At 51.2% G+C, this 20548-nt stretch overlaps 3 protein-coding genes and 1 long non-coding RNA gene across 4 annotated transcripts in view; 2 read left to right on the top strand and 2 right to left on the bottom strand.

Annotated features, from left to right (window-relative positions):
* The window catches only part of LOC310757253 (uncharacterized protein), a 46448-nt gene extending 42749 nt beyond the window's left edge, over window positions 1-3699 (top strand). The window contains exon 5 of the mRNA XM_083602541.1: window positions 3435-3699. Within this exon, the coding sequence (XP_083458667.1) occupies window positions 3435-3655 (221 nt within the window). The 3' untranslated portion in view covers window positions 3656-3699. The remainder of the gene's footprint in view (window positions 1-3434) is intronic.
* Window positions 3700-4952: 1253 nt separating this feature from the next.
* Window positions 4953-15104, bottom strand: LOC310756242 (H-2 class II histocompatibility antigen, E-S beta chain-like). Its single transcript, XM_083599958.1, is given in 7 exon segments — window positions 4953-7614; window positions 8631-8654; window positions 9668-9778; window positions 9919-10200; window positions 12739-13008; window positions 14847-15018; window positions 15021-15104. Coding segments are annotated over 7 exon segments (942 nt in total). The 5' UTR covers window positions 15090-15104; the 3' UTR covers window positions 4953-7600.
* On the bottom strand, window positions 10867-12595 carry LOC310756243. Its single transcript, XR_014544772.1, has 2 exons — window positions 11201-12595; window positions 10867-11142 (listed from the first exon to the last, which is right to left on the bottom strand). It is a non-coding gene; the product is annotated as an uncharacterized lncRNA (long non-coding RNA).
* Window positions 15105-15607: 503 nt separating the features above from the next.
* On the top strand, window positions 15608-19526 carry LOC310757036 (HLA class II histocompatibility antigen, DR alpha chain-like). The gene is made up of 5 exons (XM_083602132.1): window positions 15608-15974; window positions 17056-17313; window positions 17646-17930; window positions 18249-18390; window positions 18543-19526. The coding sequence occupies exons 1-5, from the start codon at window positions 15875-15877 to the stop codon at window positions 18544-18546; spliced, it is 789 nt and encodes a 262-aa protein (XP_083458258.1). The 5' UTR covers window positions 15608-15874; the 3' UTR covers window positions 18547-19526.
* The last annotated feature ends 1022 nt before the right edge of the window (window positions 19527-20548 follow it).

A 20548-nucleotide genomic window follows, 5' to 3' on the forward strand; every position in this document is an offset into this window, starting at 1 on the left:
CTCACTGGCAGAGGAAGGGGGGTGCAGGGCGTGTGGTCCTCCCCGAGGGTGTGTGTGATATTGCCCCCCTAGGATGCTTGCCGTGGGTGGCGCCCCCCTGGGACGCTTGCTGCTCTGCCCCCGTGGGCAGCACGCCCCACTTCTGGGTGCACAGCATGTGTGCCGCTCCAGGGGCCGGAGCAGTTACAGTGAGGGGGAAAGTATTTGATCTCCTACTAAATTTGCCTGTTTGCCCTCTCACAAAGAAATTACCAGTCCATAATTGTAATGGTAGGGACGTGGGTGGTGCTGTGGGTTAAACCACAAAGCCTAGGACTTGCCGATCAGAAGGTTGGCGTTTTGAATCCCCGCGACGGGGTGAGTTCCTGTTGCTCAGTCCCTGCTCCTGCCCACCTAGCAGTTCGAAAGCACGTCAAAGTGCAAGTAGATAAATAGGTACCGCACCGGCGGGAAGGTAAACAGCGTTTCCGTGCGCTGCTGTGGTTCGCCAGAAGTGGATTAGTCATGCTGGCCACATGACCCGGAAGCTGTACGCGAGATGAGTGCCGCAACCCCAGAGTCGGCCACAACTGGACCTAATAGTCAGGGGTCCCTTTACCTTTATTGTAATGGTAGGTTTATTGTAGCTGTGAGAGACAGAATAACAACATGAAAACCCCCTGAAACCCAGGAGACAACAGTCAGAGATTGATGTGCATTATAATGAGTGAAATAAGTATTTGATCCCCTATCAACCAGCCAGATGTCAGGCTACCTGGTGTCTTCACTGTATGTAACGAGCTGAACTTTCCCCCCTCACTGTAGCTCCATCTCTGTGTGGACTGGGCAGAAAGGGGTCCCAGGGCTGCAAGGGAAGGATGCATGGGAGGTGGGGGCTGTTCAGCTCATGCATGCAGGGGGGAGACCCCCAAGTCAGGAGTCCTGCCCCCCATTTCTCTCTGCCAGGGAGGGGGCGAGTTTCCAGGAGGTCTGCAGCTCTGCTCTTCCTTTGCATCCAGGCGCTGCTTCGTCTTTGGGGAAGGACGGGGGAGGGGCAGGCCTTTCTAAAGGAGCAGAGAGAAGCTTCGAAAGCGAGAGATGTGAAGAGAAATCAGGGCGAATGAGAAGAAATCCCCCGATAAACGAGGGAGCCCAGGGAAACTGCCGCCTGGTCTGCCAGGAATCGGCCTCCTTGGCGCCTAAAACTGAGGGGAAGGTCAGGTTTCGAAAGGCGGGAAGTTGGGAAAAGGCGGGAAAAGCCGTTTCCCTCAGAGCAGCCGCCGCCGCCTTCCCGCAACCAAAGTAACTTCCCGTTGTTACGAAAAAGGAGCAATGCTGCTGAGTTCTCCAGATGGCTGGAAAGCCAAACAGGATGTTGATGTTATGGGACTGTACCGTGGGAACAAGGAACAGTCTATTATGTGCACTGAGCACCGGATGTTAGCTCAGAGTGTCACATGACCCTGTACTGGAAGTACATGGGAGGAGTTATTCTCTCTCTGCTGTTGATGTAAAGAGAGTGCAGACATGATTTCTCTGTACTGCTGGAAAGACAGAAATAAAGGCATGTAAATACATTTCTGTCTGTCTCTCTCCCCTCCCTGGGGATGGGGGAGGAATGGTGTGTTCTTCTCACTTGAGGAGGATCGCCGGGATCTCGCCTTGTCTTGCCGGGAGTCGCTGACGGGGGAGATCAACAAGGAATCCAAGCCGGGCACCTGGAGAGTGGCCAATTCCTCTGACTGATTGAGGCTTGATTCCCTAAAACTGAGGGGAAGGTCAGGTTTCGAAAGGCGGGAAGTTGGGAAAAGGCGGGAAAAGCCGTTTCCCTCAGAGCAGCCGCCGCCTTCCCGCAACCAAAGTAACTTCCTGTAACTGCAACCCAAGCCTGAATGTGAACTAACTGTGAGTAAACTTTATTCATATTTTAGGAAGACTGTTTTGTGTTGTTATTATTAAGAGGGAAATAAAGGGGGGAAATACCAGGAAGAATCCATTCTGTGCAAAGGGCATCCTGGCTTGCTTCATCAAAAAGCTGAAACCAGGTAATCAACAGCTTCCATGAGTAAGGAAGAAGAATACAGTATCAAACGAATATATTCTCTCCTAACTTCATATGCATCCCCCCCCCACACCTGCACAAGAAGCTCCCTCCCCTTTGTGACATGATCTCACCAAGGGGGGGAGGATGCACGGCTGAGCAGGGATCCAGTTCCTGAGTGCCTTTAAAAAAATTTTAAATAAATATTTAAAGTCTTCACGGGACCCTGCCTGATCCTTTCAGGTGGAGGTCACATCCCAGATGTCAGGAATGTCCCCCAGCAGCAACATCCCACTAAGTCAGTCCAGAGAACGCCATGGAAAGTGGCATCAAAAACCCCTCCTTTAAATGGCACGCAGAAGTAACTCCCCTCGTCCTTCTTGAGATGAAGGTCATCCCACCAGGGCGATTGAAGCTGATTCAGTTTGAGAGCTGGATCTGAGAGAGGAGCCCCCTGCAGTGCAGACCACCCTGAGCGACAGGTAGGAAGCAGGTGGGGGTGGCACAGAGACCGACCTTGCCTGCTGCCCCCTCACCCCTCTTTCTGGTGGATCCCGGAGGGGGCACACACCCCATTTTCTGAGGGGTGCTCATGGGGTGTTTCTTACCCAGAGGGAATGCCCCAAGTTCATGTCTCGGATTTATTCGGGTTTATTCCCACCAAAATCAAGGGATTAAAATGTTTCAAACAATTAAATAACGAAACGTGTAAAAAACAGATTGACTCTCATGTTGAACTCCGGCATATATCACTGTCTCTTCCAAAGGGATTTCATGGATTAGTCCCCTCCTTCTGGGATGGGCGGTAAGGCTCAATATATGGCCATTATATGTGTTTCAGTGAGACTCTTAATACTTTGGGTCACCATTCCCCTGATCAGGGATATGCAACAAGGAGCGACACACAGAATTACCAATAATATTAGTCCTCCTACTGCGATGGCGATTAAAAGGCCATGTAACCATCCAGCTCCTGGAATCCAAGACCATATCCAATCCCAGGCAAAGGAGTTTCTTGGCACAATTTGGCCAACCGTATTTTAAGAGTTCTGTTCATCCTTTCTGTCTTTCTGGAGCTCTGGGGGCGGTAAGCAGCGTGCAGTTTCCATTGTATCTGCAGGGCCTGGCACACTCCCTGTACCACTAAGGCGATGAAAGCTGGCCCATTGTCACTGCCGATGCTTCTTGGCAGCCCAAATTGCGGAATGATTTCCATTAAGAGGCGCTTAACAACTTCTCGAGCTGTTTCAGTCCTCGTGGGATACGCTTCGACCCATCCTGTTAATGTATCCACAAAAACCAGCAAATAGTGATAGCCTCTTGCCCTGGGCATCTCAGTAAAGTCCACAATCAGATTTTCCATTGTTGGGGCGGGACCTGTTCCTCCGGCCGCTCTCCCTCCTAGAGTCTCTAGATCTGGAGAGGCTTTGGTTTCTCCTTCCTGAAGGACTTGCAATGGGCCAGCCTGGGGAAAAGGTAGGGCTGGTGCTGGTAAGGTTCCAGGTTGTAGAACTGGTGGTGGAAGCTGGTTGCTGGGCAGTGGAGCTGGTGGTAGAGACGGGTTTCTGGGTGATGGAGCATGAGGAGGTGGGAAGAGAAAATCTTCCTCTGGAGGGCCTTGATTTATTATCTTAGTAGGCACTGGAGGTTTAAGCTTATCTATATTTCTCTGGGCCTCCAGTATCTGGCAGGCTGCTCCCATGCATTTCGTCATCTATGGAGAGTTCTTTATGCAGGCATTGTACCACTGGTCGATAATAAACAACAACAACAACAACAATAATATTAATAATAAATTTATACCCCGCCCATCTGGCTGGGCTTCCCCAGCCACTCTGGGCGGCTTCCAAAAAAAATATTAAAATACTATAATACATCAAACATTAAAAGCTTCCCTAAACAGGGCTGCCTTCAGATGTCTTATTAAAGTCTGGTAGTTGCTGTTCTCTTTGGCATCTGGTGGGAGGGCGTTCCACAGGGCGGGCGCCACCCCTGAGAAGGCCCTCTGCCTGGTTCCCTGTAACTTGGCTTCTCGCAGTGAGGGAACTGCCAGAAGGCCCTCGGCGTTGGATCTCAGTGTCCGGGTAGAACGAAGGGGGTGGAGACGCTCCTTCAGATATACTGGACCAAAGCCAGGAATTGGTCTGGGTGGCCTCCTGGGTCTCTAGTCACTGAGACCCACACCTGTCTGCAGAATTCCACATCAAAACTGCCTTCTGATGGCCATTTTGGAACCTGGTTTGGCCAGTTTAGTTCACAGTGCGTCCTCAGGGTCTCTGGGGTCAATTTGAGAAGGCTTTCTTGAAATTTTCAATCATGCATCCTAATGGTGTGTTTGCTGTTGAACAGCCCCCTCCCATTATTATGTCCCTTGTGAAGTGCCTTCACCAAATTCTCAAAGATATGCTTCCCTCTGTTCCCGACCAAGTGCGGTCACCCGACTTGGAACTGCAGTACATAAGAGGTCCACACTCAATGCCCCGGCACCCTGGTACCATCAATTCCTTTGGGGTCTTCAATCACTCACATTCATTCACTCTTCACTTCACCGCACAGCTAATTCCCACACCCTTTCCTAAGCTCACCCAGGTTCTTCCCCCTTATGGAGGGTTCCCTATAACCTTAAAAACCCCTTCTTCCAACTTACCCTGCTGGCACGCCTTGATTCTAGTTATTTTCGATTTCTCCACACGGCCCGTTGCCACGGCAGGCAAGGTGCAGTGCAGTGGAGCACGGTCTCCCTCCTTGGAGAAAGTGTCCAATGGCGCTTGGGGGAAAGCCGGCGGTCCAGCGACATTCCACCCCACCCAGTGGGCAAGGGCCTGGGGTCCCTGAGGCCCCCTAGCCTGCTATCCGAGTCACGGCACCAGAATGTTGCGTGGTAACCTGGGAACCTTGTTCTGGGTGAACTCAAAGATCACAAACGCATCAGTTGGAGAAATAGAAAGTAAGTTTATTGCTGACAGCAATAGGCCCAGTGGAGTCTCCTCTCAAAGACTGGACCCCGATCAACAGTTCCATGGGTTTATCTACCTTTTTTCCAGCTAGCTTTAGGCATTACATATTCATGTACTAGAGCAAAATTAAGCCAATAAACTTAGACATCGGCCTTCCTTATGTCCTTATAAAGATAACTTCTTTATTTCTGCAATAGCTCATTACGTTAGACATTTTCTCATATACTGTGTTATCAGCAAGCAAGCAAAAATCCCCTTTTGGCAGGCAAGCAAAAAAAACCCTTGTTATCATCCTATGTGGAAAGCATCAAACTTGGATATCCTGTTTCACAGGACATCTGGTGACTATTACAATCTTGTGACTATGATGGATGTCTTCCCTGCAAACTGCAAATTCAGCTAAATGCATATATGTTTTTGCTAGCACAGCAATAATAAGGCACAATGAAAGACACAGCATTTGGCTTCTTATAATTAGGCACTATAATCTAAGGCAGAATGATACACTTACATACTTTCTTTAGGCAGTCTTGCCACAGTGCAACTCAGGGGAGATCATCCCAAGGCTGTGAAATCATGATTTTGACAAAATAGATGGGTCTTTACAGAACAATTAACAAATCACCCACTGAGGAGATAAAAGGCATCAGGGCAGGGGAAGGAGGGGGCTGTCGCTTGAAATTGGACTCATACCGCCTGTTGAGGGGCAAGCTGGAGGAAGAATGGGGGAGATGTGCTTTTAATATACTTTAATATATTGTTATACTTCCTGGCTGCCAATTATGAGCCCTGAGCCTCACAAAGATAAGCCACGAAGGAAGTGGAGACTCTGTGCCAGATGTAAATGGGTGGACCCCCACTCTGAGCTCTGAGTTAGGGGGCAGAGACAAATGAGTTTTGAGCTTTTGGGATTTCAGTTTGCTGTGGCGGAAAAGGGTTCAGTCTGTAAGTGGCAAGCTAGAGGGAGAGGATCAGAGCCATGGCTGGGGCCTTGCTAGAATCCAAGGCAGCTGTGGTCAGGGGAGAAGGAAGAACCTATTGGGGTGTGAATGCTGTGAGCCCTTCCACTGTAGGATCAGGCTGTAGAGATGTGTAAGGAAACCATGTGTCCTAAAGACACCACAGTCTCCGCTGGACCTCATTTCCAAAGAAAGCATGAACTCTGGACCCCTGCAAACTTGCCCCACTCGGAGATTGGGGTGGAGTGTATCAATACAGTTGGCTAATTCCTATTTGGATCAGGAGGAAGAGGATGGGTCTCATTGGCTACAAGGAGGGAGGGAGACTTGGACTCTTGTCCAGAAGGAAGGTCCTTTTTGAAACTGAGGTTGAGGGTATGTTCTATCACATATGGTGGACTTGTAAAAGGGTAAAAGAGTACTGGGAAATAATTTATAATGAATTGGAAAAAATGTTTAAAAAGTGCTTTTCAAAATAACCAAAACCAGAGCCCTTTTTGTTGGGGATAATTCCGATGGAAATTCCCAGGTGTCAAAAAAGGTTATTTATGTCTGCCACTACTGCAGCCCGTGTTTTATTAGCCCCAAAATGGAAAATGAATGAGGTCCCAACCAAAGATGAATGGCAACTTAAGCTGACGGAATATGCTCAGCTTTCAGATTTAACATATAGAATAAGAGCACAAGAAGAACATACGTTTAGGGAATGTCAGGGAACTGCCATCAGAGCAGGGGCGGGAAACAGAGGGGCAGTTGTGTTACAGGGAGGCTCCGAAAATCTTGTGAAGCAGTTCCTCTTCCGGTGATGAGGAAAACCCCACCTCCAGTGGGGAAGAGGTGAAAGGACCAGAGGATGCTGGTGGGAGCCTCAGCACCGCACCTGGCAAAGCTGGCCAGGAGGGAAGCACGCCCCTTCCATCACCCACCCTGCGCAGAAGTCTAAAGCGCAGAGAGGGAAGGAAAAGGCTGGGCGTAATGAGACTTTTATGCTGGGGGAGGTCCAGGAAACAAGCACTCCCGGATTCTGCTAGCGATTGAGGCAGACATGAACTTTGGGGTTCTGCACTGTAAATAGTTTTTGCACCTAATAAAACCTGTAAAAGACAGGTCGGAGTCCTGCCGGGTTACTTGTGAGCAAACACCTTTGCCATCTGACAGAGAAGGTTGGAAAATGTTTATTGAATATATGGGGAGAAATTGTGTACACTTGCAGGGATTTATGGTATGTAAAATGAACCATGGAAAGAGAAGGGAAATCATTTATATTTTAAGATTGTTTAAAGGAATATTCCAAAATGTAAAAAAGAAAATTTAATTGAAAAAAGTGAGTCAAATTTTATGAGGCTCCCCATCAGGGCTTTAAGAACTAACATTCAGTCCTGACAGTCTGACTGGATCCATCGTTGCTTTAAGGCTCAGCTCAGGCTTCTCGGGAGATTCAGAGCACAGCGTCTCCAACATAGATGTGCAAATAAAGCTACGTCAGGCTAGGATAACTGCCAATCTGCCAAATGAAAGAGCAATGGAAACCCCAAGCGACACCCAGAAAAAGAAGTAATAAAAAGCAACCAACGAAAAGCTCCCATCCTCTGAGCAAGGACAGAGGGGAAGGAATTGCAGGAAGGAATTCTCCACATCCCGGGATCCCGAGGGAGCAGCAAAGTCTAATCGGTGAGTCCTGCAGGCAGAGAGAAAAGAGAGACAAGCCCATCACTGTGGGGAGCGAAGGGGGGATGAATCCCTGGCAGGATTTGGGGGACCACTCAGCAGGGATTCTGCAGTTCCCATTGTGCCCTCTAACCATTGGCCATGCTGGCTGGGGATGGTGGGAGTTGGAGTCCGCAGGGCCTGGAGGTTATGGGTCTGGCAGGGGAGGCTCTGAGGAGTCTTGGCTGGCTTAGGCAGTGGGAAAGAGGAGGTTCTGAAGAGGGGTGGGGAATCCCAGGACTCTGGCCCAGGAGGTGGCCCCCTGGACTCTCTCTCTTTGGCCCCTATGACTCCTCCTGACCCTGCTTTGCACCCTCCTCAAGTGTTTCCGCCTCCCTGGGATGCTCCTTGAACTCTGAAGATGATGAAGAAGAAGAGTTTGGATTTGATATCCTGCTTTATCACTACCTGAAGGAGTCTCAAAGCGGCTCACATTCTCCTTTCCCTTCCTCCCCCACAACAAACACTCTGTGAGGTGAGTGGGGCTGAGAGACTTCAGAGAAGTGTGACTAGCCCAAGGTCACCCAGCAGCTGCAGGTGGAGGAGCGGGGATGCAAACCCGGTTCCCCAGATTACGAGTCCACCACTCTTAACCACTACACCACTGAAGAACGGAGAGGGGTAGAAAGTAGTCTATTCTGGAAAGGGGATATTTGCATGCGTTGCTCCACCCACTTTGGGGTTATAAAGGTTCCCCACCCTTGGGCTACGTGTCTTGGAAAGTGGGCAGGGGAACAAAGCCCTGGTCTCCTCACTTGGCCCCTGAAAGTGAGCTTTGCCTGACAGCCTCCCAGGTGGGGAATTCTCCTGCAGACCCACTTCCAGGAGATGAAATTAGAGCGTGTGTATATGGGGGGGGGGGTTTAAAACCAGAACCATCCCCCATCCCCAGCTGTATGAAAAGCAAGCAAGGGGGACACCCTAAGCAGCCAGAAGAAGGGGTGGGGGAAGGAGGGGGGAAGGAGGAGGAGGAGAGAGGAAAGTTACCTGCAGGCTGGGGAACAGCTCTCCCTGGGAGGGAAAAAAGATAACAGCAATACTTGGTCAGCATCAAATATCAACTGGAATCGATCCCCCGAGAACCCCAGAGCTCCCAAGATCAAGATAATGCAATCAAGGCACAACTAAGAACTGTTTCCCCACTCCCTCTGCAGAACAGAATATGAGGGGTTAAAGATAATTATTCGTTAAATGGAAACATTTCTTTCCCAACACAGAAAGGATGTTTTGCAATCTACTCTTCTCCCCATCCCCCAATGCCCCCCCACAAACCGCTCCTCATTCCTTAGGCTGCATTTCTTAGCCTTGCCTAGTTATTAATTAATTCACGCAAAGTAATTCATGCAAATGAGGAAGAGGTCCAAGTGAGGCGATGGGATCCTGGCTGTGGGTGTCTCAAAGGCCCTTTGCTCTCTGTGGCGAGAGCCTTGCTCTTACTGCTTTGAGCAGAGTTTTGATCAGGAGGAGAAGAAGAATTATTGGATTTGATTCCCGCTTTATCACTACCTTAAGGAGTCTCAAAGTGGCTAACATTCTCCTTTCCCTTCCTCCCCCACAACAAACACTCTGTGAGGTGAGTGGGGCCGAGAGACTTCAGAGAAGTGGGACTAGCCCAAGGTCACCCAGCAGCTGCATGTGGAGGAGCGGGGAAGCGAACCAAGTTCACCAGATTACAAGTCCACCGCTCTTAACCACTACACCACACTGGCACTTCAGGGAAGACAGGAGGACCTTAGAAGAACAGCCCTGAAAGTACAAAGGCTTCTAAATCCAGAAGAAGAGCTGTTTTTCTCCACAGTGTAAAAAAGATAGAAAGAGTCTCAGATAAGAGACAGTCAGAGATCCTGCAGGTGATTCTGGCCCGAGACCAGTTTGGACTAAATTCTGAGACACCAAGAGGGACCTCCTAGGAGTGGAGATGGCACAAAACCCCCTCCAGACCCGCTGCCTAAGAAGAGGGGAGCCTGGAGCCCACTCCAGCCCCCCACCCAACCCTCCCTCTCCCCCTGGCACCCCACCCTCACCTTTCTTGTTCTTCAGGTAAAGGGCGAGTCCAGTGGCCCCAAAGACCAGACCCAGCACAATCCCCACAATCCCCGTCCACATCTTGCTCCTGGCAGAGTCCGACTGTGGCTCTGAAGAAAGAAAAAGCCGTGAGTGAGGAAAGGCAGGCCTGGGATCAGCCCCCTGAGGGGGGAGCAACCCATCTAGCCCCCCAGGCATGCCCCCCACTTCCTTGGGCAGGAGATGGGTCAGGGCTGGGAAGGCATCCTACCCCATTTCACCGTGACGGGGCCTTCGAAGCTGGCGTGCTCCACCTGGCAGGTGTAGACGTCTCCACGTTCTGGCTTTGTCTCCAGCATCACCTCAATATGGAAGGTCCAGTCCCCGTTCCGGATGAGGTCCGTGGTCCACACTTTGGGCTCCTCCTTCCCGTTCCTGAACCACTTGATCTCGATCCCCGCAGGGAAGAAGCGGTTCACGGTGCAAATCAGCAGAGTGTTGTGTGGTGAAGATTCAACGTTGTCTGTGGGGGTGATCTTCACCTTGGGCTGGACTGTGGGAGGGAGGCAAGGGAGATGTGGGAGGAAGGTCAGAGATTTAGGCAGGGAGGTGGACAGTCCAGGGCCGTAGTTAAGCATCTGCTGAGCACCAGAGTGGTGCTAATCTGCAAGGGGAAGCAGGAAAACCTGGAAAACGACCCTCCTTCCCCTTTCCCCCTGACTGTTTTTGGAACTATGTGCGAAAGAGAAATCCTGGAGAAGGTTTCTCTCCACGCAAAGTTGAAATGGGAAAGTCTTATTTTTCTTTCTTCTTCTTTTGCTTCCCTTAAAGCCTCAGAGATGAATTAGAAGTGGTGAAGAGATCAGAAAATCCCCTCCTGCCCTTTTGGGAACAGAAGCCCTTTGGAGTATTGCTTGCTTGTGTGTTCATTTTGTGCGTTTGTGTGTGTATTTGGATCTCTGGAAGACAACATACATGTTTACACCACGTGAACACATAGAGAGGGCACTGCTGCCTACAATCAGCTACAAAAACTGAGTCCTCTTTATACCGACAATAAAATACCTGCAATGAGTGAAATGTGATTCTGGCATACGAAGCACTTTGTATTTATCCCTTCCTGCAATTTGGAAGGAAAATGTAACCAATCCACTTTAAATTCTTTAATTGCAATGGTTCAGCAGCCAGCACTTTTTAAAGGAAACTTGTGGAGTATTTATTCTTTTATTTTATTCTTTAGAGCCTTAAACTGCCTTTACTACTCAGAAGTCCCATTGAATTCAATGGAGCTTACTCTGAGATAACTGTGTAAAGATTCTGCAGTCTTATACTGCAATCTTCAGCATTTTTACTCAGAGGTATACGACTGAGTTCAGTAGGACTTACTCTCTGTTATGTGCCTGATCATTATCATAGTTTCCATTATTATTATTATTATTATTATTATTATTATTATTATTATTATTATTTACAGTCATAATATTTCTTAGAATTCCTCAAAAGATCTGCTCTCTGAAGAGATCTTCTTAAGGTTGAATGAAAGCCAGATACACACACAGACAATTTTACTATTTGGAGAGACTATCTCTTCTCCAGCCCTTTTTATGCCCTTTATGAACAAGTGTCAAGTTTTGTGCGTGTATGCAAATACACAAAGGGTGTGTGTGACAAAACTGGGTCTTTGCCTGGGTGACAGGAAGCCTAGATTGGGCCCCCACCCCGGGACAGTCAGTCGATCCTACGCTCCCAGCCCCCAACTTCCCACTCCCACCAGTGGGATCTCTGACTCCCCCCAATCTACCCAAAGTCATCCCAGTTTCCCCAGTGCTCAGGCTGGGCATTCCACAAACTGGGAACTGCTCCTCCCTGGGGGTCCTGGGATGCCCCTCCCCTTCCTAGGACACTTTCCATCCTTCTGTCTCATTTCCCAGTCCTGGGAATCTCAGGAATTTGTCCTTTCTTTTTCCTGGCAAACAGGATGATCTTCAGAATTCAGTGCACAGTATCCTTTTGATTTAGGGATGATCCCTGGAGAACGGGGGGGGGGGGGGCAGGGCTGGAGGGGAGTCTGGTAGCTGAAAATAGTAATGAGTGGGTGGGAAGGAAATGGACCATGTTTCTAATAATTATTATTTAATCCTGAACGTATGTGATTTTGAGATTCTGGGGTTAATTTCTAACCCCCCCCCACCCAATTAAACATCCTGATTCCCCAGAAACCTGGACATATGGCAGCCCAACCTGAATCCATGTCAGGTGTGCAGGAAACGACATGCTAAGGTGTCATAATTAATAACTAACGCCCAAATAACATCATATTGTACTTTTAAAATGTTCAGGGTTTCTGCTTGAAATGTGCTTTCTCTGCTCCCCTGAAAGGCTGCTATGTCCCCCTTGCAGCCCCCCACTCTAATGTAGTGCAGCGTTGGACTGTGTCCTGGGTTCAAATCCCCCCGAGCCTTGAGTCTCCTGGGTGTCCCTGGCCAGCCCCTCCCCTCAGCCTGGCCTCCCTCACAGGGTCGTTGCAGGGGTGGAATGAGGAGAGGGAGAACCAGAGACATCACAGGCAGTAAAGGAAGTTTAGGGAAGTTTTTAATGTTTTATGTTCTATTGTGCTTTTAATTCTGTTGGGAGCTGCCCAGAGTGGCTGGGGAAACCCAGCTGGATGGGTGGGGTATAGATAATACATTATTATTAATTATTATTATTATTATTATTATTATTATTATTATTATTATTATTATTATAGCAAATACTGCAATTTTGTGATACAAGCCTCCCTGAGACTTACAGGTATAGGGCAGGATACAAATTTAATTAATAATAAATAGCTAAACTAAGACAGACACCCTCCACATTGCAGTACACGAAATGGTTTGTGATGCTTAGAGGGACACAGAACCTCCTTCTGCCCCCCCCATCCCAGCACCTGGAGTGGGGCGTCAGGAGAGGCCCTTTATCTCTCTGAGAAGCGGGAGGGGAGGGAGCCGGGGGGGGGGAGAAAGTCCCGGGTCCACCCCACGCCCCCCCATTTTGGGTTCTTCCGGGGGCCCGTTTCCCATGACGCCCCCCTCCCCCATTCCGGACTCACCGCGCCGGGCCTGGGAGAAGGGATCGAGGACCCCGTAGTTGTTCCGGCAGAAGCGATCCACGTTGGCCATCGCGCTCCGCAGGCGGTCCTTGTCCTGGTTCCATGCCTTGGCGACGGGCTCCCCCAGTTCAGCCACAGCCACGAACTTCCCTCGGTCGCTGTCGAAGTAGAAGAGCTCCTGCCGGTCGAAGAAGTATCTATCTAGGTAGCGGATCCGCTGCGTCCCGTTGGAGAAGTGGCACTCGCCCTTCCCCTGGAACAGGAAATGCTCTGCGGGGGGGGGGGGAGAAAATTGGGGGTGGAGACTTCCGGTTCCCGGTTGCCTTAAGGGCGCAGCTCCCACGGGGTCTCTCTCTCTCTCTCTCTCTCTCTCTCTCTCTCTCTCGTCACGTGATCTCATGGCGGGGGGGGGGGGGAGAGCCTGAGCAGAGAGACTCCCCCCCCCTTCACCTCCTCCCAAAGGAAAGGGAGAGAGCGATAGCAAAAGGCCGTTGGGGGGGGTGTGGAGGAATCGCCTCCAAGGCCCGGGACCCCATGGGCATAGCCAAAATTTATGTGGGGGGGGAACAGAACCGAGCTATCTGCTTTGTTTAATTGATTTATTTGGGAGGCAGCTGCTCCCTGCCCCTGATGGCCACGCCCATGCTTATCTCCCCCTCCCCCCTTTTATTGCCCTCCGGCTGGAAGAGGAAATGTTGGGGTGGGAGAGAGACCAGGAAAAGGGCGAGATGCCGAGGAGGGGGGGAGACGCTTCTCTGCTCTGAAGGGGGTTCACTGACCCCTCCCACCTCCCGCTGCGGGAGACGCAGTTTCACTTTCGCTTTCCCTGCCACAGAGCAGGAAGCGACGACGCCTGTCTACGCAGGAGCCCATTTCAGCACGCAGAGGACCCCAAGGCGGGGGGGCGGGGGGGGACTGGGAGAGGGGACCTGTCAGAGCAGGGAGCCGTTTGCCCCAGTTTTGCTGCCGGCGTCACGGGCGTAGGCAGGGAGGAGCAGCTACCCCCTCCCAAATCAATAAACATCAATAAAAATACATAGCAAACTGAGGTGTCCCCCCCAACAAGTCCTGCACAGCCAACAAAAATCCTGGCTATGCCCATACCTAGGTTAGGAGCAGAAGAAAGGTACATTTATTTATGCGTTATGTGGAGTCCTTTATAGAGTTAATACTGTAATTGGTTATGAGATCTCCTGGAACTGATGGGAGGTAAATGGACTAATAATGATGAGGATGATTTTGAGAGGCAGGTGAAGAAGCGCTCAGGGCCAAATTCAGCTGCGCTCCCCCCTCCCCCCCCCAAATCCCTAGGGCTGCCTGCCACCAGCTGTCCTGCAGGAAGACTATTTAATGTGTGAATACTGTGGTTTTATTAAAATTCAGTTGAATGGTATATATAAGCCGCTGGGGTAGGATTTTAATCCTGAAAGGTGGGATATAATTAATTGCAAGAAATAAATGCACTCTCTTTCCCAATCCCAGAAGCCTGAGCTGCTCTTTTCCAGTGGGGGGGGGAGTGTTTCCCCTTCGCTCCTGCCCCTTTGCCCCCAGTGTCCTGGAAGAAGCAAAGATCCCCCGTGGGGAAGCAAGGATTCTTCAACATCAACTTCCCTGAGCTAAACCATGTTCTTCAGATGTCTGATTATCATCTTCTAAAGTAACTAGTCCTAACTTAAAAACGGAAAGCGAAATGCTGGTGGTCAACAAAAGAGATTTAAAGATTCTCTCAAGGCAAATCTAACAAAATGTAGAATAAACACTGACAACTGGGAAACACTGGCCTGCCAGCGCTGCAGCTGGAGAACAGCCTTGACCAAAGGCGTCCTGGGCTTTGAAGACACTCGAACTCAGGGCGCAAGGGAGAAACGTGCCAAGAGGAAGACACGCCTGGCAAACCCTCAAGGGATCAACCCCCCGCCCAGAAACCAATGTCTCCCCTGTGGAAGGACGTGGGGATCCAGAATTGGCCTCCACAGTCACTTACGGACTGACATACTAAGATCATGGAAGACCATCTAGGAGGAATCGTCAAAGGAGCCCCACTGATGGGGGTCCCGCTAAGCGGAGTTTCCCCTTCCTTCTCCCCCCATGGCAGACTCTTGGCTCACCTGGAGGCGCCTCCACGCCCAGCCCCTCCGAAGCGGAGACCACCAGCATCCCCAGCAGGAGCCCCCCAAAGGCCAAAGGCGCAGCGCCGGAGCCCCCCATCCTTCTCTCTTCTTCGCCCCCCGAAGACTCCCAAATGGGACTTTCTCCGCTCAGCCCCGGGGGAAACTCCTGCCCAAGCCCCGCCCACTCCACCTCCCCGCCCCGCGAGCGTCCAATCCGCCTCCGAGCCCAGGCAGCGTCATCGGTCGCCAGGCAGGGAACTCCTGGAAAGAGCATTAGCAAGGGCTCTCTCTGCTCTCGCTCGACCTGCAAGTTCCTCTTTGCCTTCTCAGCTGCTTCTGATGTCTCCGTTGTTGTTGCGTCGCGTGTGAATCAAGATCTTCCCCAGAAAACCTTGGGGGGGATATAAAGCTTAACAGGACTCTGTCAGTTCCATCCAAAAGTTTACTCTGGCAGCAAAAAAGGAAATTTCAGTTTCAGGTGGGGGGGGAATAACTGTCTGCTGAGGGAGGGGGCTCGCCCCTTCGCCCCCCAGCCTGCATCCCCAGGAGACCTGGCAGCCCCCCAATAAGGAGACCCCCCTTCCCCAAATGAAAGCCCCCTCCAGCCCCCAGCTCCCCTTTGCAAGAAACATCCCTGGCGCTGGTGTCTGAGGAGCCCCATGAAGAAACACGTGGGGGGGAGACAGAGAGGAGCCCCCGCAGCCCCTTCCCTGGAGGAGACCCCCCCTCTTGGGGAGATCCAGCCCCCCAAAAAAAATATTCGCTGCCCTTTTCCTGCTGCTGTTTTCGCTCCGTCTCCGGCTGAGGCTCCTGCCTGGGGATGGTTTACCTGGAGACAGGCTGGTCATCGCCAGGGCGCTTTCTCATTGGCCGAGCTGGCAGGGACTTTCCTGCTCCGCCAAAGCCGCCCCCTGGCCGCCCCCGCCCCACAGCCACTTGGAGGGCGAGCATCCAGGAGGAAGGGGCAAGGGACACTTGGGCTTGAGTCGCCCCTCGCCCGCCTCGGCCCAGAAAGAGCTGCAGAGATGGACCCAAGAGGAGGAAGAGGAGGAGGAGGAAGAGCCCTTTGCTGCCTCTGGGCGACCCTCCTCCTCGCCCCGCCAAGGGGGGCCGGAGCCCTGAAAGGTCAGGGGGCGCAGAGGGAGGGGGAGATGTCTGGGGAGGGGTCCCAAGAGGGGGATTAGGGGGGAATGGGGGAGAAAGATTGCGCCCCTGGGCGCTGCTTGTGACAGGTGCAGAAGCTGCGCCCGGGAATACGGAGGGATGGGGGGAGGAAGGGAATTGGACGTTCCCCCCCCCCCACGAAAGAGTGCTGGGAGGTGCGTGGAATGGGAGGGTGACGGGCAAGGAGGATTTGGTCCCTCATGTAAGGTGGTCTAAAAAAAGAGAGAGGGGAAAACGGGGTGAAAACAGCATTTCCCCCCTACACACACACCTTGCTTAAAAGATCGGAGTCTGTGCCCCTAGCCTTTCCTGTTACAAGGAGGAAAAGGGAAATAAAATAAGAATTATTATTCCTCTCTGTGGGCTCGGCTGCCACAGAGACCTGCCTGGTCCGGAAGACCCCAGTGGTCGCCCCCAAAAGGCACCAGCCCCCCCATAGCCCCCGAAGACAGAGTGGTCTCTCTCCTGGCACAAAAGGGGCCAGAACCTGCCCTCTTCGGCTGCCCCCCATATCGCCACTTGCCTGGCAGGGAACCCAGCCGGACGCAAAGGGACTTCACTCCCGAGAAGACGCGGTTTAGTTTGAGTGAGTGACTGAACTCCACAAGGAAGTCGCTTTAGGAAAGGAAAGAGGCACATGGCCAATGACGCCGTCTGTTTGTCCAACAGATTTATCTCTTTTAAAAGCATGCCCAAAGCTTTAATTCGTGGCATGAGGCAAGGGGTGACTGTGGGTGATCCACGGTTGAGAGAGGAAATGCATTTATTACTGGTTTCACTTCGGGAGCAAAGTGGAGATCTAGGCACATGGAGACATGGATTGTTCTCTTGAATGATTATTCCAAATTTCTACCAGAGTCGCCCACATTCAAGTGCAAGGGGATTTTAAAACTTACATATTTGTGTGCTTGGGAGCAGATGAACCCCCCCATCTTCTTAGAGAGCCTTCCTGGTGGTGGCCCCATTCCAAGCAAAGGGGCAGGTTCTCCCTCATCCTGCTGCGGGGTCCTAAAGCCTCCCTCTCTCCTTCCCACCCCTGCAGTGGAGGACACCCTGGTGGAGCTGGACTTCTTCCAGGAGAGCTTCCCTTCGGAGAAGAAGTCTGGGGAGTTCCTGCTGGAGTTTGACAACGAGGAGATCCTGCACGTGGACTGGGAGAAGAAGCAGAACGTCTGGAGGCTGCCGGACTTCCAGCGCTTCACCAGCTTCGAGGTGCAGGGCGCCCTGGCCAACATCGCCGTCATGAAGAACAACATGGAGGTGCTCATGAAGCGAAGCAACCGCACCCGTGCCCTGAACGGTAGGACACGCGAGGGGGGCAGGGGAGAGAGCTGGGGGGCAGGCAGGGGGTGGTCTCTTGGCTTCTGACCCGGAAGACCCTTCAGAACCCCTTTCTGCCTCCCCAGAGGGACCTCTGCTCCAGGGAGCCAGTCCTTGGCTGACTGAGACAGGCTAAAAGGGAAGGGAAGCCTGTTGGGAGGGGCAGCATTGCACTCTGTACAAGCTCAGAGGCATTCCCAAACCTGAACACCCGGTGCAGAAATACCCACAGCACCTAATTGCTATGCTTTCCATTTCTAGACTGCTTAAAATGGGTTTTAATCCTATTTCTTTCTCCATCTCCTTCCTCAGTTGCTCCTTCGGCCACTGTGTACCCGGAAAATGCCGTGGAACTGGGGGACCCCAACATCCTCATCTGCTTTGTGGACAGGTTCTCCCCCCCAGTGCTGAACGTCACCTGGCTGAAGAACAACGAGGTGGTCTCCGAGGGCGTGGAGGAGACAGACTTCTACCCCAGCGTGGACAACACTTTCCGCAAGTTCTCCTACCTCCCCTTCGTCCCTGAGCAGGGAGACATCTACGTCTGCCAGGTGGAGCACTGGGGCATCCCAGAGGGAAAGATGGAGAAGATCTGGGGTAAGCACCGGGCAGGATTGGGGCTTTTCTCTGGGACTTGAACTCAGAAACCAAGATTCATGGCTTATAAGAAACACGTTCTGATGATCAGAGTAAGTTTTGAATAATTTATTCTGCTCTTGCTAGCTGTGGACACAAAAAGGTGCTCAGTTGCCTTTTGGGGGTTCCTTGAGGTAGTTTCTATCAGTTTAACTTAAAAGTGTGCATTAAGGGCTGTGGGGCGGGTGTGTCAGGACTCCTGGGTTCTTTCTTCCGCTGAACACACACAGAGAAACAGAGTCCCCCCTTAGCCCTGTCCTCTCTCTCCCTCCATCCCAGTTTCCAAGGCGCCCTCTCCCATCCCGGAGACGATGGAGAACGTGCTGTGTGCCCTGGGCTTGGCCTTTGGCATCCTGGGCATCATCGCTGGCACCATCCTTTTCTTCAAGGCCATGAGGATGAACGATCGCAGGGGCTTCATGTGAGTCGAACCCGTTTCCCTTCAGGGGCTCAGAGACAAATGCAAGGGAAGCCAAAATACACAGCAAAGGGGTGGGCTGGGCCTCATCCTGCCCAGAAGGTGCTCAGCCTCCATACTCCCAGCTCACCAGCTCCCTTCTCCTTCCTTTTCAGATAATGGGGGATTCCTTTCCTGACAGCCTCTTCCTTCAACCCTCTCAGCTCATCTCCTTTGCCAAGAGTCTCTTCTGCTACAAATCAGCTGGAAGGAGTTGCTTCCTCCGTGTGCAGATTATCCTTAGAAGCTTTTCGGATCATATGTTTAACTTTCGAGAACAATTATGATAGCCAAAGATGCTTAGGCAGACTTACATTACTTTTCTCCCTTTTATGTTTCCCTCTTAGCAAATAAATTGCTCTAGGAGTGTTTAATTAAATTGGTAAAGTATATGTTTTTCTCACATTAAATGTCTTGCCATGGTGCAACATTTACAGCTCCCTCTATGCAGGTTCTGAAACTCCCTGGTGCCTTTGCTTCTGGCTGTCTAGTAATTGTGCATTTTATAGAATCATAGAATTGCAGAGTTGGAAGGGACCCTCAGGGTCATCTAGTCCAGCCCCCTGCATTGCAGGAATCTCAGCTAAATCATCTCTGACAGAGGGGCATCCAACCTCTGCTTGTGGTTTGGTTGCCGATCCTCCCCCAAACTCCATGGTTGAGTCAGGATAGTTTTTTCTGGGGGCTTCCTGCTTTGCCTCATCTTGTATCTGCATGGCTCAAGGAGACCCCCTGCCAACAGAGTGTCAGGCATACTAATTCGTATCTGCACCCCATTTACCAAAATCTATTCACCTCCCTCTCCAGTTTTTGGAGAGAGCCTTACTCAGTTCCGTGCATTGCACTGCAGGAATACACCCCTCAGGTGTTTCCTTAATCACAAAGAGGATTCATCCATCTTGTTGGGGAAGTTTAGCTGCTAAGAGACCCCAAACACTTTTCTTGTCCACATAAAGCAGGGTTGTATCTGTCTGTGTGGAGGAAAATATCCCTTCTTGTTCTGCAAAACTTTCCCAATGGCTTCTGTGCAGCCGAACTGCTGTTTTTCATACATGCTCCCATATTTCCAAAAGCAATGAATAAATATTACAGTTTGTTGATTTGTTTCTAGTGCTGTTTTCTCTGCCTATAAGCTCTGGATATATTTATTATTTCAAAATGAAAAGGTGAACCGTTGAGGAAATGGTCAGCATTGCAACCAGAGTGGCTACACTGACTCCTCGTGTCTCTAGGCCCAGATTCTGGGAGATGGTCAGAGATCAGGAGAGCCAGCGCTGGTGCCTCTCTGCCTTCGCCCTGGTCTGCCTGTCTGTCCCCTGCTGGGAACAGGATGCTGGGGCAGGGGACCCTGATCAGCCTGATGATGCAACAGGACTCTTCTGGTCTTCAAGGCCTGCTGTGGGTTGTGTGATGCCCCAAACCATTATCCCACAGGACCCGTGGATTCCCACTCTGGGAGAAGAGGAGAGAAACAGAACAGCCCATCCCCCTGTCCTAAAATGCCTCACCAGATCAAAGCACCTGCTCTTCCTGAGACTGGAGTGATTTATCGGGGGGACAGGGAGAAAATGTGCAGAGACCCCCTCCAAATTCAGGGTGGATGAATGAAGGTCTTCTTCCAGGGGCAACAACACACTAGAGAGGTGTGTGTTTCAGGACATGCAAGGTCAGGATGTGACCCAGTCAGCCTGGCCAGACCTCCATCATGAGTTGACTGTGTTGCCTGGAACATGCCTTAAAACCCTCAGAGAAGGATTCACTCTTTTCTGGTACCTCCCTGTCTTGCCCCGATTTTTGTGTGCCTCATTAAGATAAATTAATGCAAGGAGTTGTTCAGCTCTTTCTCTCGCCCCCCTCCGAGTCTCCAGAAGGTAAATGACACCACCGAGTGGGGTTTGGGAGAGGCGTCCTTCCTGGCACCAAGCCTTGAGCAGGAACATCTCAGAGGCCAACAGACAAGGCCCAGCTTGCTGTGCAATCTCATACCTTCTTCTGGATCTCAGGTGGTGGGATCCAAATTGCGGGGAGGGGGGGAGCCAATTAATGCAGAGAGACAGAAGGCAGAGTTTGGAAAAGGGGCAGGGCAGGAGTGCCGCCAGGGCAAGATTTGGGGGCAGAAGGC

The sequence above is a fragment of the Podarcis filfolensis genome, assembly GCF_964270895.1.
Source record: "Podarcis filfolensis genome assembly, chromosome: 2".
In the NCBI taxonomy this organism is placed as follows: Eukaryota; Metazoa; Chordata; class Lepidosauria; order Squamata; family Lacertidae; genus Podarcis; species Podarcis filfolensis.